The 14,083-nt window shown below is 42.1% G+C and overlaps 1 protein-coding gene across 2 annotated transcripts in view; it reads left to right on the top strand.

Moving 5' to 3' along the window:
* Positions 1–1,584: 1,584 nt before the first annotated feature.
* The window catches only part of Aass (aminoadipate-semialdehyde synthase), a 52,775-nt gene continuing 40,276 nt past the window's right edge, over positions 1,585–14,083 (top strand). For both annotated transcript variants that reach the window (XM_021164534.2, XM_021164533.2), the window contains exons 1-3: positions 1,585–1,693; positions 10,644–10,868; positions 12,167–12,343. In XM_021164534.2, the coding sequence (XP_021020193.1) occupies positions 10,659–10,868; positions 12,167–12,343 (387 nt within the window). In that variant the 5' untranslated portion in view covers positions 1,585–1,693; positions 10,644–10,658. The remainder of the gene's footprint in view (positions 1,694–10,643; positions 10,869–12,166; positions 12,344–14,083) is intronic.

The raw sequence follows: 14,083 nt of genomic DNA, 5'->3' as shown, positions 1-14,083 counted from the left end.
GAATTACTGTTAAATAATTTTATAGTTGGGGGATTGTCACATCATGAGGAACTGTATGAAAGGGTCAGAGCCTTAGGAAGGCTGAGAACCACTGGTCTAAAATGTTGACAGGAGAGTTAATAGCTAAACATACTTGAAGATAAGAGAAAGGAAGCAAGATAGAGTTCTTACCTCAGTGGTTCTTCAGCCCCAGCTAACAAGAACCAGAGAATCTTAATTCAAAATAACAAATGGCCCCGGTAGAATTTTTAAAATTCTCTCTGAAACTTCACAAGCCAGACCTCCGTTGTCTGCACTGTCCTCAATGATCTTGACTTCCAAACTCCTACCAAACAGCCCTTTGAGATCTCAACACTCAATAGCTTTTCTTTCTTTTAAAAAAAAAGATTTATTTTATTTTATGTGTATTTCATCTACATGTGCATGTGTGCACCTGCCTGGTCTCTCGCAGCAACACCCCACTATTCTGGTACCAGCTTGTCTAGTCAGTTTGTCTTAATTAGGGAGTCTATCACTGTGATGAAACACCATGACCAAAAAACAACTAGGAGAAAAGGGTTTAGCTTGCTCACACTTCCATATAACAGTTTATCATCAAAAGTAATGAAGACAGGAACTCAATCGGAGCAGGAACCTGGAGGCAGGAGCTGTTGCAGAGGCCATGGAGGGGTGCTGCTTACTGGCTTGCTTCCAGTGGCTTGCTCAGCCTACTTTCTTACAGAACCCCGGACCTCCAGGATAACATCAATCACAATAGGTCTTCTCCCATGAATCAGCAATTTAATAAAAATGCCCCACGGACTTGCCTATAGCCCGATCTTATGGAGACATTTTTCTTGCTGAGGCTCCCTCCTCTCTGATGACTCTAGCCAGTATCAAATTGACACAAACTATCCAGCACTTTGGGCTTATTTTCAGAAACTTGCCTCCTAACAAGTCTAATGGAGGAGGAACTTGTGAAACAGGAGGGTCAAACCCTTCTGGCTATGACCCCAAGGCTCCACCGTCACTGGGGCTAGTCTTTACGAAACCCGCATTTCAGCAATACTGGAAATTGTAATACATTTGTCATCCCTAAACTTCTGTTCCTTGAATGGAGTGTACTCTACCCTGTGCTCTTCAGGTCCTCCGCTATTAGGATTCTTAAAACACGAGAAAACTTCCATTGGACTGAGCTTCCTACGCTGTGAAAAGGCTCTGTAAAGTGTGCTTAGCAAAACAAACAAGACACACGCGATTGCAACGTTTTTTCCAGGAGATATGCAAATTTCCTTAGTAGATACTGTCCAGACATTTCTTTTTTTGCTGTTTTTTTTCTACCCTCGTGGGCTTACTGCCACAGGGAGTTACAAACCTGATCAATAACCATTTAGGGAGAACCCGATGCCATGAGCTAAGTAAGCTCTAGGGTCAGAGATCTTTCAGGCAGATGAACTTCAGGGTAGAGCAGGGGCAGGGCATGACCTAGTACCTGGCAGCACCGCTGATTGGTAGGAGAGAAGGTTGTTCCTTCTAAGCTACCGCTGATTGGCTGCAAGAAGGAAGACTTGTGACGTACTTAAAAGTTGAGCAAACACCTCCTCCTCCTTCTGGCCCCCCGCCCCCCTAGTCAATTTTTTTTGCAGGGAAATCAGTCTGTAGGGTCCAGATTCAAGAGCTCTGGGAGGCTGGGGACGGATCCATAACCTACAAGGTGAGAAGGGGGCCGGGAGGGCGACTCGGATGCAGGCGCGACCTCTGCCTGCTGGATGCACTTGGAGCTCCCAGCTCAGCCGCGGGACTCCAGCTGTTAGTCGAGAAATCGGCCTCCAGCCCCAAAGCCGCGGGGCGACCTGGAGGCTCACTGTGACAGAACTAGGGAGGTGGGACAAGCTTTAGGCATCGCTGTCCAGCTTTGCTGGGGGGAGGAAGGGCTGCAAGCTCAGATCTTCCGCTTCTGAATAGAAAGGGGGAGGGGCATGCACTATTTGGCAGGTGGGCTCTGGTGGTTGTGGTCTGTTGCTGAGGAATACAATACGAGTCAGTGTTAAAATTAAAGTTGCAGAGTGAATAAATTATTTATTCTTGGACTGAAAGCTTCTTTGCCTGTAGTGGTTGATGAAGGGAGCAAGATTCTTTCTGACCTCCTCCTAGTCCCCCTGGCTGGGTGGAATTCTGATACCAAACTTTCCCTGTCCTAGCTGCAGGTTTAGGGCTAGTAACTGTGTCTGAGAGAGACCTGGCTGGCTGGGTCTGTCTGTAATCCGTTTGAGATGGGCGTGAAAAAGTTAAACAAGTTGTGTTTCTGGTGTCCAAGACTCTCGATGCTCTGGGCGGCTGTGCTGGCCAGGCCAGTGCTCAAGGAGAGAGCTCTGTGGACACTCTTTGTAACCAACTCTGCATAGTTGAATGGGGCGGGGGGGGGGGAACTGGAGGATGGAGAGGGAGGGACAGAGAGAGAGAGAGAGAGACAGAGACAGAGAGAGACAGAGAGAGATAGATATAGAGAGAGAGACAGAGAGAATGAATGAATAAATGAAATCGTTCCTAAATTTGTAGAGACTGTCATTTCTTGGATAGTATGGGTCATGAATTGTGAGAATGTGGGCAAGGTGTAGCTGTGGTGAGGCTCGTTACAACACACTGAATGACCAGTGATTTATAAAGTCCTTCCAGTTCTTTATTCAAAACACAGATGGCCTGGTGTGTGTGTGTGTGTGTGTGTGTGTGTGTGTGTGTGGTCATGAATTCGTGTATTTTGCTATCCACTCCTCCCTCCCATGAAGGTGAGTGGACCTAGGGCTCAAAACTTGCTGGCTGTGCAATCTGGTTGTCACTCTGCAAAGTGACTTAGGAAGACAAAGGTGTTTATTATTTATGGGCGGTATTTCCCCAATCTTCTAGAAAAACCACACGTCTTATCACAATTCCTGTATTTCCTGAATGTGAGGTGTCTTCAATTTAAGATGCATTCTTACTTCAGGGATGCTAAAATGTGAAGACACGTCTTAAACTTGTTGAAATAAAAGAGTTAAAACGGTAATGAATTTTGCATGTTCACCGTGTCCAAAGAGTGGCATTCAAGACAGGCTTTGTAATTTTTTTGTTTCTTTCTCCTTGAGAAGCATAATTTATCACAGGGCGGCAAAGAGCAAGGATAGGTAGTGTCTCCTACTAGGGGTGTGGTTATGCTTACATTAAGGGAAATAGCAGGATGGGAAACGTTTCACATTTATTGTCTACAGAATGTGAGACTGGCTCAGCTCACTAGTGCGATGAAGGCTCGAACAGCCTGGAGAGTTAGTCGGATTGTGTAGATGACGCACAAAATGAGTAAAGTCAGGTGCTAGGACCAGGTCGGGGGCCAAACTCCTCTCATCTGTCTCCTGTTGGAAACTTTGGCTTCTGGTTAGTGTGGTTAATGATCCACTGCTGCAGACTCAGGTGAGAGTCTTAGTGCTTCCCTTTCCTGTTTAGTGTACTTTGGCTCGATTTTAAGGGCTGATTTATGTTCTAAAACGCCCAGTGCACGTGTAGCTCACACTGCCCACTCTCTCCTGAGCTTAATGGAATCAGGATGATATGGCTAGAGGGACTTTTCCTTTTCTTTTAAAAGATATTATGTTCAAAGATTAATTTATTCTCTCTCTCCCCCCTCCTCTCCCTCTTCTTCTCCCCCCACCTCTTTCTGTGTATGCAGGGGTAGGGAAGATGAGTTGAGAATCTGGTTCTTAATTATGTATCCATCATGCATCCTTTACTGCCTAGGCTTTTATGATGGCTATTTAAAATTTGTCATTTCTTTTACATAAGTAATTAAAAAAATTAACTGGCTCACAAAATCATAGAACTATAGTTTATTAATGGGTAGCATGTGTTTTTTTTTTTTTTTTGGATGCATGCATGTATCATGCACTGTTTGAATCCAGATAAATATATTGTACTGGCTGGTTTTGTGTGTCAACTTGACGAAAGCTGGAGTTAATCACAAAGAAAGGAGCCCCTTTTGAGGAAATGCCTCCATGAGATCCAGCTATAAGGCATTTTCTCAATTAGTGATCAATTAGTGATATTGGTAAAATAGATTTATTCTTTTTTTAAATTGTTGAGGTTTTCTGATGTGCCATTCACTTGGAATACAGAAAGGAATAAATCATATTTCCTACCTGGACTATAAAGTTTAGCAAGGAGACATGAATGTAGCAGATAAACATTTTGTATTCTACTGTAGATTATTGATTTCTATTTCACTGAGTCTAAATCCATTAGCTATGAGAGTCAGTTTTTTGTTTGTTTGACTGATTGCTTTATTTATTTTATTTTATTTTATTTTTTTGAGTCAGGGTCTTACTATGTAGCTCTGGCTGTTCTGGAACTCACTAAGGACAGTCTATCCTTGAACTCACAGAGACCCATCCACCTGTCTCTGCCTCCATCCCATGTACTAGAATTAAAGGCGTGTGCCATCAAACCAGGATTTGAGAGTGAGATTTCTCTATCACTGCATGGCAGCAGCTGAGAGACTGAGCGGCAATGTGAATATTCTCAGACCAGATAAATGGACACTAAGAGACCTGTGAGTTTGCATGCACTAGGAAGACATGGCATATGAAAATATGCCAATGTGTATTTTGTTTTAAAATACTGATATGTGTGGCCAGGGAGATGAAAAGCCCTTGCTGGATTTTACAGAGAACTAGAATTTGGAATCTAGCTCCCTAAAAGTCTCCATAGGATTACTTTTGTTCCTGTGGCAAAAGCAAGCAAACAAACAAGCAAACAACCCAATAGAAGCAATTTAACGTGGAAAAGATTCATCTTGGCTCACATTACAAAAGGGGATGCAATCTTTCATGAAGGGAAGGCTTGAGACGTGGAGTACGAGGTTGCTGATCATATGTGGTCCTTAGCAAGAGAGGGATGCTGATGCTCTGGCTTCTTCCTTTCCTTTTATTCAGTCCCAGATCCCAGGATGGTACCATCCCTGTTCAGGGAGAGTCTTCCTTCCTCTGTTAAATGTCTCTGGAGCTGCCTCACAGACATGCCAGAGGTGTGTCTCCTGGGTGATTCTAAATTCAGTCAAGATGATAGTGATAGTGAAGACTGACCATCGCAGTCAGGTGCTTTTAAAAAATGTAATTTGATTTTAACCATTTGGCTAGGTTATAATAGGTTCCACATGGAAGCATTTGAAAAATGTACTGGCGAAAAGGGAAGTGAAAATCTGGGGCCAGAGCCTTAGCAATTCCAGGCTTCGTTCCAATAAGCCTTGAGTTGGGAGGGATTTGGCTTAGCTGGGACTAAGCCATTGTCAGATGCTTTGTCAACACTGGAACTCTTTTGAAATTCCCAGGAACACTATGGTCTGGAGAACAGGCTAAGAAGCATAGCTATGGAGCCACTATGTCAGCTTACATGCACTAGGAAGATATGGTATATGGAAATATACCAATGTGTATTTGTCTTAAAATACTAATATTTGTGGCTGAGGATGTTGAAAAGCACTTGCTGGTTTTGCAAAGAACCAGTTTGGTATCCAGCTCCCATAAATACCTTGAAGTGCAGTCCAAGAGTCTGGCTATCCTCTTCTGGCTTCAGAGGCTCTACTAGCACAGACACAGAAACACACACACACACACACACACACACACGTGCGGGCACACAAGTACACTAACTAAAATAAATCTTAAAACTTCAAGTATTTTTAAAATACATTACGTCTTTGAATGAACTAAAAAGACAAATTAAATAATTTGTATTTCTTATATATTAACTTATTTTTTTCATCTGATGTCTGTTAACACTTAATATTTATTGCAGGTGTATATCTGGTTGCTGCAAATAACTTGGCATTGACAAACATCTACATGTGACTTAGTTTAACTCAGTGAGTTATGGGGCATAGGATTGTCTTAAAGATTTAAAATAAATGGTCCCTAAGACAGGCCTTAGTATGGAGACCAGAGTCGGAACACTTGGTCTTCATTTCTTCAACAATGAATGCACATTCCTAACCTTATTCATGTCGCAGTGGAAGTGGGCAAATGTTAAGGGAATGCTTAGGTGTTCATATTCTGTGCATGCACATTGGTCCAGTGATTCCCAAGTTTACAAAGTGTTTTGCTTGAGTAGATGCTATACAAAGGGTTGGAGGAACCGAAAGGAAATTTTGATGTTTGGTAGAAGAATCACAGAGCTCCATGAAGGGCCTGGGGAGATGGCTCATTTAGTAAATCACCTGCTGCACGATCAACTGTGAGAACCTGAAAAAGAGCAGCTGGAGGTGCTGTTACAGAGCGAGCTCTGTTGCTACGGAGCAGAGTGTTCTCCTGCTGTCAGAACAGTCTTTGCAACTCACGGTGGTACTCTGGTGACTGTCAGAGGCACTTCAAGTTCCTGACGAATCCTATGTGAGTAGGAATATACTGTAGAGCTATTTTTTTTTTCATAAAGGCACAGAGAATACTTTTAAACTTACATATTTGTATTTGAAATGTTGGGCTTTCCGCGAGTCTACCTAAACCTTTCCCATCTCCTGTCCTCACGTCCTCCTTACTCGGCTGCTCTTATCAGCATTCTGTAAAATCAGCTGATCTTACTAGAGTCAATGGATAAGCTGAAAATTCCACCTTGCCGGAAAATAAACATGACATTTACTTCCTAATATTATCGCAAAGATCACAAGATTCTGGGCCAGGAAGTCCCAAAGCTCTCTCAAGGCCACCGCGGGTAAATACCTCTTCCTGTCAGTGCTGATCTGGAATACCCATGATGCTCTACTTCTTTCCTTCTGGTTTCATGGTGTTGGGGATAGGACCTGTTTTCATGCTAGGCACGTGTTCTTTCTTTGAGCTCTATCCTCAACCACTTTTCTATTTCTCGATGACCTTAAGTGACTGGAAAGCTCTGTGCTGTGACCAAGTTTCAAAGTTCACCACCTTATAAGTGGCCAGTAATACCGCCTATAATCTTGGCTCTTTTTGTTCCCAAACACCCAGAGGTCTAGAATTTACCTTGGCAGGAACTCGGGTAAGATTTTCAGTTGACAAAGGAATAGGGGTCAGGAGGGGAGAATTGATAATTTACTAAAGTGGACAGTGGACACTAGATTTCTTCTTGAAGCCAGCGCTGGTGAGATTAGCCGTGTGTCAAATCTCCTCGGGGAGTACAGTCTCTGGCCTTTAGCAAAGCAGAGTAAAACCAGAGGTTTTTAAGCTTTGTCCTAGTAATTCTGTTCCCAGTCAAAAGTTGGTCTCTGGGGTGCTATTCTTCAACCGTGAGTGGGAATAATGACACTATTTACTTGAGATTTTTGCCGGAAGGAAATGAGCTAGCATCTGCAAAGGGTGCAGCATAGTGCTAGCCTTACAATACTCAATCAATGGCAACTATTGTTTTGTTTGTTGTAAAATACAAATTACAGAAATTGAATGCTTTTAGAATTCCTTACCAACATCGAATGTAGTTTCCTAAGATTCAGTCTCTGATTTTGTCTTCTAGTTTCTTTAGATGAGGGGTTCTTAACCCGTGAGTCACAACCATTTGTGTGTGTCTGGGAGTGTCAAATGACTCTTTCACAGGGGTCGCCTAAGAACATCTGAAAACACAGATATTAACATGATGATTCCTAACAGTAGCAAAATTATAGTTACAATGTAGCAACAAAAATAATATTATGGTTGGGGGTCTCTACAACATGAAGAATATATTCAAGGGTTGCAACATAAGGAAGGTTGAGAACCACTGCCTTAGGCTGTATGGTATGTGTATCTCCTGCGGTCTCCTAGACCACCCCGCCAACTCTAGAGAAGGAAAGGATGTCCTGAGCTTGGGAATAGGACTTTGGTTAATAATCAAGCTTGCAAGAAGGGGTATTAAGTAATAGGAACACGTTCACATGCCTTCATATAGAGCCAAGAAGGGAAGTTCATAATACGAATTCAAGAAATGCAGTGTGTGTGTGTGTGTGTGTGTGTGTGTGTGTGTGTGTGTGTGTGTGTGCTCGTGCGTGTTCATGTCCAAAGGAAACACTGTCTTTGGAATTGGCATTTAAGAAAAAAAATGTTCAGGCTTTGGCTGGGATATTAACTATTACACATTTGGGCTTGAGTTTAACTTAGTTCCTTTGAAAAACAAAATTATATAAATAAACCAAAATATGCATGCAGAGTTAGAAATGCCTTGCTGAAATGTTAAGCACCTTGTTTTTCACCTGTATGGTGTGTAAAATGTTCAGCTGTGCCTTTCTAAGCTTTAATGAGCTTATTGGCCATTAAAACTGCCTGAGCCATTAAAATCAAAGAATAAAATGCATATTAAGAAGAGTTTTGTTGTTGTTTTTGTTTTGTTTTGTTTTGTTTTGAGACAGTGTTTCTCTGTGTAACAAGCCCTGGCTGTAGCAGGCTAGTCTTGAACTCACAGAGATCTGCCTGCCTTTGCCTCTTGAGTGGTTGGATAAAAGGCATTTGCCACCGTACCTGACTTAGAAGATAACTTCTTTTAGACAGAAGTTCATTATAAACTTACAGGTGGGAGCTTAGAGTGATGGAGAGGGCTCTGTTTCTATGTAGTCAGAACAGGCCCAGGCAATGGAGTACTTTCTAGCTGCTACTCTGGGAGCTGTAGAAGGTCTCACAGCAGAGACTCTGGTGAGGCATAGGGAAAGCAAGGGGCTGGTCAATCCAGTTGGGTCACCACAGATTGTTCACGTACTTCCTCTCAGTTTTCATCTTCTGTAAACAGTCTCTTCTGAAATTCCTGGCCTCCAGCAAGAGTCCCAGACAAAGCCTGGACTGGTCTCTTGCTGTGTGGTTTCTGCTGTGTGTAGCTATTTCTTCCTGGACTTCTTCCTTCTTGCTTTCTCCTCTGGTTTTGTTGTGAAGTGCTCTATTATAGATAGCAAGTATTTGTGAGTGTTTGGTCATTCTCTCAATCTTTGAGAAAGGTGTTCCTTAGAATTTGAAATTTGAAGTAACAGAAATGTGTTTCATAAAAGTTTTATTGTGTGCTATCTGTAATGAGTAGGAAATTTCTAGAAGTATAAAATCACCTGTAGGGTGTGTGTGTGTGTTTCAGAGATAATCTCCATAATTTGCTGCCAACCCTACATAGAAAAATAATTGCATCTGAAGGCTATAGAAAACTATCACCAGCAATATGTGGCTTCAAGGTGTATACAAACATTCAAAAAAGATAAATGCTTTTAGACCTAGGTATTTGTGTGTGTGGAATAGGAATCTATATAAAACTTACTTGTACAGGACACAGAATATTCATTTTATAAATATGTTCGTTCTGACTGACTAAATGAGTGAGATTTTGCATACTTGAACAGCAGTGAGCGACCTGGTTGAGACTCCCAGGGCTTCTATATGAAGGGCTGAGGGCTGCATAAGGAGAGGAACCCTAATGGATCTATGAGAGAGAGACCAGAGTCTGAGGTAGAGGCTTAAGCAGCTCTTCTTTAATGCCACGCTGCTGTGGTGAAGGCCTCCATGTAATTGACTGGTTGGTTTTATTAACTTACAGTAGCTGAGGAAACAGACACGAGCTCTGGGGGTACTGGTTAGTTCATATTGTTGTTCCACCTATAGGGTTGCAGATCCCTTTAGCTGCTTGGGTACTTTCTCTAGCTCCTCCATTGGGGGCCCTGTGTTCCATCCAATAGCTGACTGTGAGCATCCACTTCTGTGTTTGCCAGGCACTGGCATAGCCTCACAAAAGACAGTTATATCAGGGTCCTTTCTGCAAAATCTTTCTGGCGTATGCAATAGTGTCTGGGTTTGGTGGCTGATTAGGGGATGGACCCCGGGTAGGGCAGTCTCTGGATAGTCCATCCTTTCGTCTCATTTCCAAACTTTGTCTCTGTAACTCCTTCCATGGGTGTTTTGTTCCCAATTCTAAGGATAGGGAAGTGTCCACACTTTGGTCTTCCCTCTTCTTGAGTTTCACGTGTTTTGCCAATTGTATCTTGGGTATTCTAAGTTTTTGGGCTAGAGGTTTATTATTATTATTTTATTATTGTTATTGTTTGTTTTTCCGTTTTTGAGGCAGGGTCTGGTTGTATATCCCTGATTGGCTTTGAACTCATGGAGCCCTCTTTGCTTCAGTCTCTTCAGTACTGAGATTACAGGCTTGCTCCACCAAGCTTTGTTGATCATGTGGTATTAAGGTTATACAGTCTTCCCTTTTATTTCTGATGATACAACTCCAGGTGAGGGGTTAAAAAACAAAACAAAACAAAACCCATTTGCGGCCACTAGGGGTCAGAGTACACAGAATGACTCCTATTTAGGAAGCATATGGACAAACTTCAGAACAAGCATTTGAAGACTCTTGCATGCCATTATAGGAATTTCAAGCTTTATACCATCAAAATAGAGACCCATTTGTAAAAAAAAAAAATGATATCGGTTATCTCTTTGTCTTTGTATAGTAGACTAATGTGTTTAAACTTTTGTGCTAAAAACATTTAAGAACTTATGTTTGGGCAGTTTTAGACACTTTAATTTGGTTGGTTAAAGGCTCATTTACGGTCAGAGATTTGTCCTGTTCTTGTCTATCAAACGGGTTGGTTCTATTTTGCAACAGATTTCTAAGGAGACCAGAATTGATCTGTGAGCTCCCCACCCTTTTCCGTGCTACTGTTCAACCTTCCCTTTCAGGTACCACATTTGAAGATGCTGAGAGCGCAGAGGCTGAGACTGGCCAGGCTTAGAGCCTGCCTCTCCAGAGGCCTCCACCACAAGCCAGTGATGGCACTCCGGAGGGAGGACGTGAATGCCTGGGAGCGCAGGGCGCCTCTGGCTCCCAAGCACATCAAGGGCATCACCAAACTGGGCTACAAGGTCTTGATACAGCCTTCCAACAGACGGGCCATTCACGACAAGGTGACTACTTTCAACTTTTAAAATACCTGTGAATACAACAGTGCTGGGATTTAAGGCGTGTGCCACCACCTGCCAGTAGGCTACACAGTAGTTTTTATAAAACTGGGGTAGTTCTACCTCACGGGAATTATATGAGAATTAGGTGAGATGGTTTATACAGAGAGTCCATCCAAACACTCACTAATGAATCGGTAACAGTCAACTAATATTGTTATTCATTATCTGGTAGATCTCATATTAGCTGAGGTGGCATTTTCCACATTGTGCTATGTGCACAGCATTTCTTGTCTATGTATGTCTGACCCTGCCTTCTGACCTCTTCTTGCTGATGTGTGCCTGTCTTCTGACCTCTTCTTGCTGATGTGTGCCCCTGATTTCTGACCTCTTCTTGCTGATGTGTACCACTGCCTTCTGACCTCTTCTTGCTGATGTGTGTCCCTGACTTCTGACCTGTTCTTGCTGATGTGTGCCCCTGATTTCTGACCTCTTCTTGCTGATGTGTGCCTGCCTTCTGACCTCTTCTTGCTGATGTGTGCCTGCCTTCTGACCTCTACTTGCTGATGTGTTCCCCTGCCTTCTAACCTCTTGATGATGCTGGTGTAGTCTGTATTTCCACTTCTCACAACCCACCCAACATTTTTGATGAACTTGACTGTCTATGTCTTAATAGCCACTCGCCTAGAGTGTTCCTCAGATTTTTCTGACTGTAGTGTTTTTTGAATGTTCCTGGCATCTTATAAACTCCTTGAAGGGCACCTTGCCTGTCTTTTACTGTGTTATTCCTAGCACAGACCTTCCTGTTAGAACAATGATAGATGTTAACTGAACCAAAAGCAATGAAAGAAATCAGTGTGGATGTATGTGTAATCTCTCAATACAAAAGGGAACAAATCACCATGGGACATGAGATAGTTCAGCATACTATTCATATAGAAGAAACTTTCAGAGTTTTTGTCTTGTTCTTAGAAGGGTTCTCCTCTAGTTCAGACTAACCTGGAACTTGTTAGGGAGCCAATATTGACCTTGAAAATCTGCTCCTCCTGCCTCCATTTGTGATCAAAGTTTAATCTGCTCTTAAAAGTGAGTGAATAGCAGAATTTCTAAATCTCTTTTCTATACATGCCACACCAGATAGATTTATCTTTTTTGAGGAAGCATAAATGTTAAAAGTAGCTGTAGTGTTGTTTGTTCTCATTTACCAAACTCTATCCTTCCCAAGGCTGTTTGTACTTTTGCTTGGAGAGAGCATGAGTACTGAAGTCTAGGGGAGTAACCTTTGTTCCAATTTGCATCCCCAGGAGTATGTCAGGGCTGGTGGCATTCTTCAGGAGGACATCACAGAAGCCTGTCTGATTTTGGGAGTAAAAAGGCCTCCAGAGGAAAAACTGATGTCCAAGAAGACGTATGCCTTCTTTTCCCACACAATAAAAGCTCAGGAAGCTAATATGAACTTGTTGGATGAGGTCCTGAAACAGGTAACTGTGATCAGTGTTCAGGAGTAGTAATGGCATTAAGCAGTAGGTCCTGTCAATCAGTAGGAGACATGACTTATGTCTGGTGCCTGATGGAGAGGTATCCTCTCCTGAGCAGGTTTTGGAGTTTACAGAAACAATGCATTTCTTTCTTCTATATATTCTGAAGTAGAAGGATAAATGTGTCCTCCAAAAAACAGTTACTAATTTATAAAGTCAAGTACAGAGATACCACCATGTAGGATTATAGAGCTGGAAATAGCCTCAGAGATTATGCAATTTAACACCATGCTTTTCAGACAGGTCTCATAGAGGTGCAGTAACTTAACTGAGGGTACACAGTCCTATGGCATCAGAACAACTAAAAAGGACCCTCATGGACAGTCATTTATAAAGTGCTCACATGACAACAGGCATGGGTGGGAATGTTGGGAGTTGAGCATCTTAGCTTGTCAGATATCTACATTTTGACAGTTGTAAGAAATGGTGGTATGTCAGACATGGTAGCTGAGAACAGCTTCTTGTGACTGGCAGAGATGAGGAGGTGTCTACAGCCAGGTCATTGGATGAGTATGGCGATTGAGTAAAGATATGGAGCACAGCTCAGGCTCAAGGCCAGGAGTAAGGATATCAGAATCTTTGATATTATATTATATGATAGTATATGATATTCTGAGAATAGAATAGAGGATTGTGTTTACTGACAGTATAAGCCACGAAGGAAATGGATTATATACGGAACAACAGGATATGTTCCTATTAATTCTAAAACCACTCATCCTGGGTAGTGGTTAATTTGTTTCTGAAGAGCAGATTCAAAGCAATTAATGAAAACAATGCTGCAAAAACATTTCACCAGAAGCAAATAAAGTCTTTAAGGAGAACTTCAGAGACTTTCTGTTATATGAACTTTTGGTCCTCATTAGAAAATTAATAAAAATAGACTCAGTGGGAAGGCTTTGGGGCAGCTCTCTAACAAGTCATTCCGAGTTGGAGATACATTAAATGTCATTATAGATGCAAACTTGGTTTTAAGTTGTATACCTTTCCCCAGTACTGGGGCTGCAACCCAAGACCTTGCCCATGCTAAATAGCCAGTCTGTAAGTTAAGACCCTTAACTCCTACTATCTTCAAAGAGATAAATGACTGCTAAAAATATCGTGTAATTGCACCATAGCTTCTAAGACAACCTTAGTGGGGTTTTCCTGAGAGAGGGAAGGTCCTTGAAGAAAGAGAAAGAATTTGTGTTTGGCAAAGATGAAGAAAAGAAATGTAAAGACAGAAAGAGAAGGGAAAGAAAGAGGAGATAAAATGCCAAAGAGACAGGGAAAGAGAGAAAGTGTTGGGCTGTATTGTTACAATTTTTAAGGTAAATAAGGTATTTAAAATGACCAAGAAGCAACTATGCAAGAAAGAGGCAATAGGGGGCTAGAGAGATGGTACAGTGGTTAAGAGCACTGACTGCTCTTCCAGAGGTCCTGAGTTCAATTCCCAGCAACCACATGGTGGCTCATGATCATCTATCTGCAAAGGGATCAGATACCCTCTTCTGGTGTGTTTGAAGACATCGACAGTGTACTCATATACATAAAATAGATAAATCTTTAAAAAGAAAGACAGACTGCCAGAAAGACAAAGACAGAGAAACAAAGACAGGGAGACAAAGACAGGGAGACAAAGACAGACAGACAAAGACAGACAGACAAAGACAGAAAGACAAAGACAAATGAAGGGAAGGAGGA

Source organism: Mus caroli, chromosome 6, assembly GCF_900094665.2.
Source record: "Mus caroli chromosome 6, CAROLI_EIJ_v1.1, whole genome shotgun sequence".
In the NCBI taxonomy this organism is placed as follows: Eukaryota; Metazoa; Chordata; class Mammalia; order Rodentia; family Muridae; genus Mus; species Mus caroli.
The sequence above is the reverse complement of the archived record's forward strand: the minus strand, read 5'-3'. Positions and strand labels throughout refer to the sequence as shown.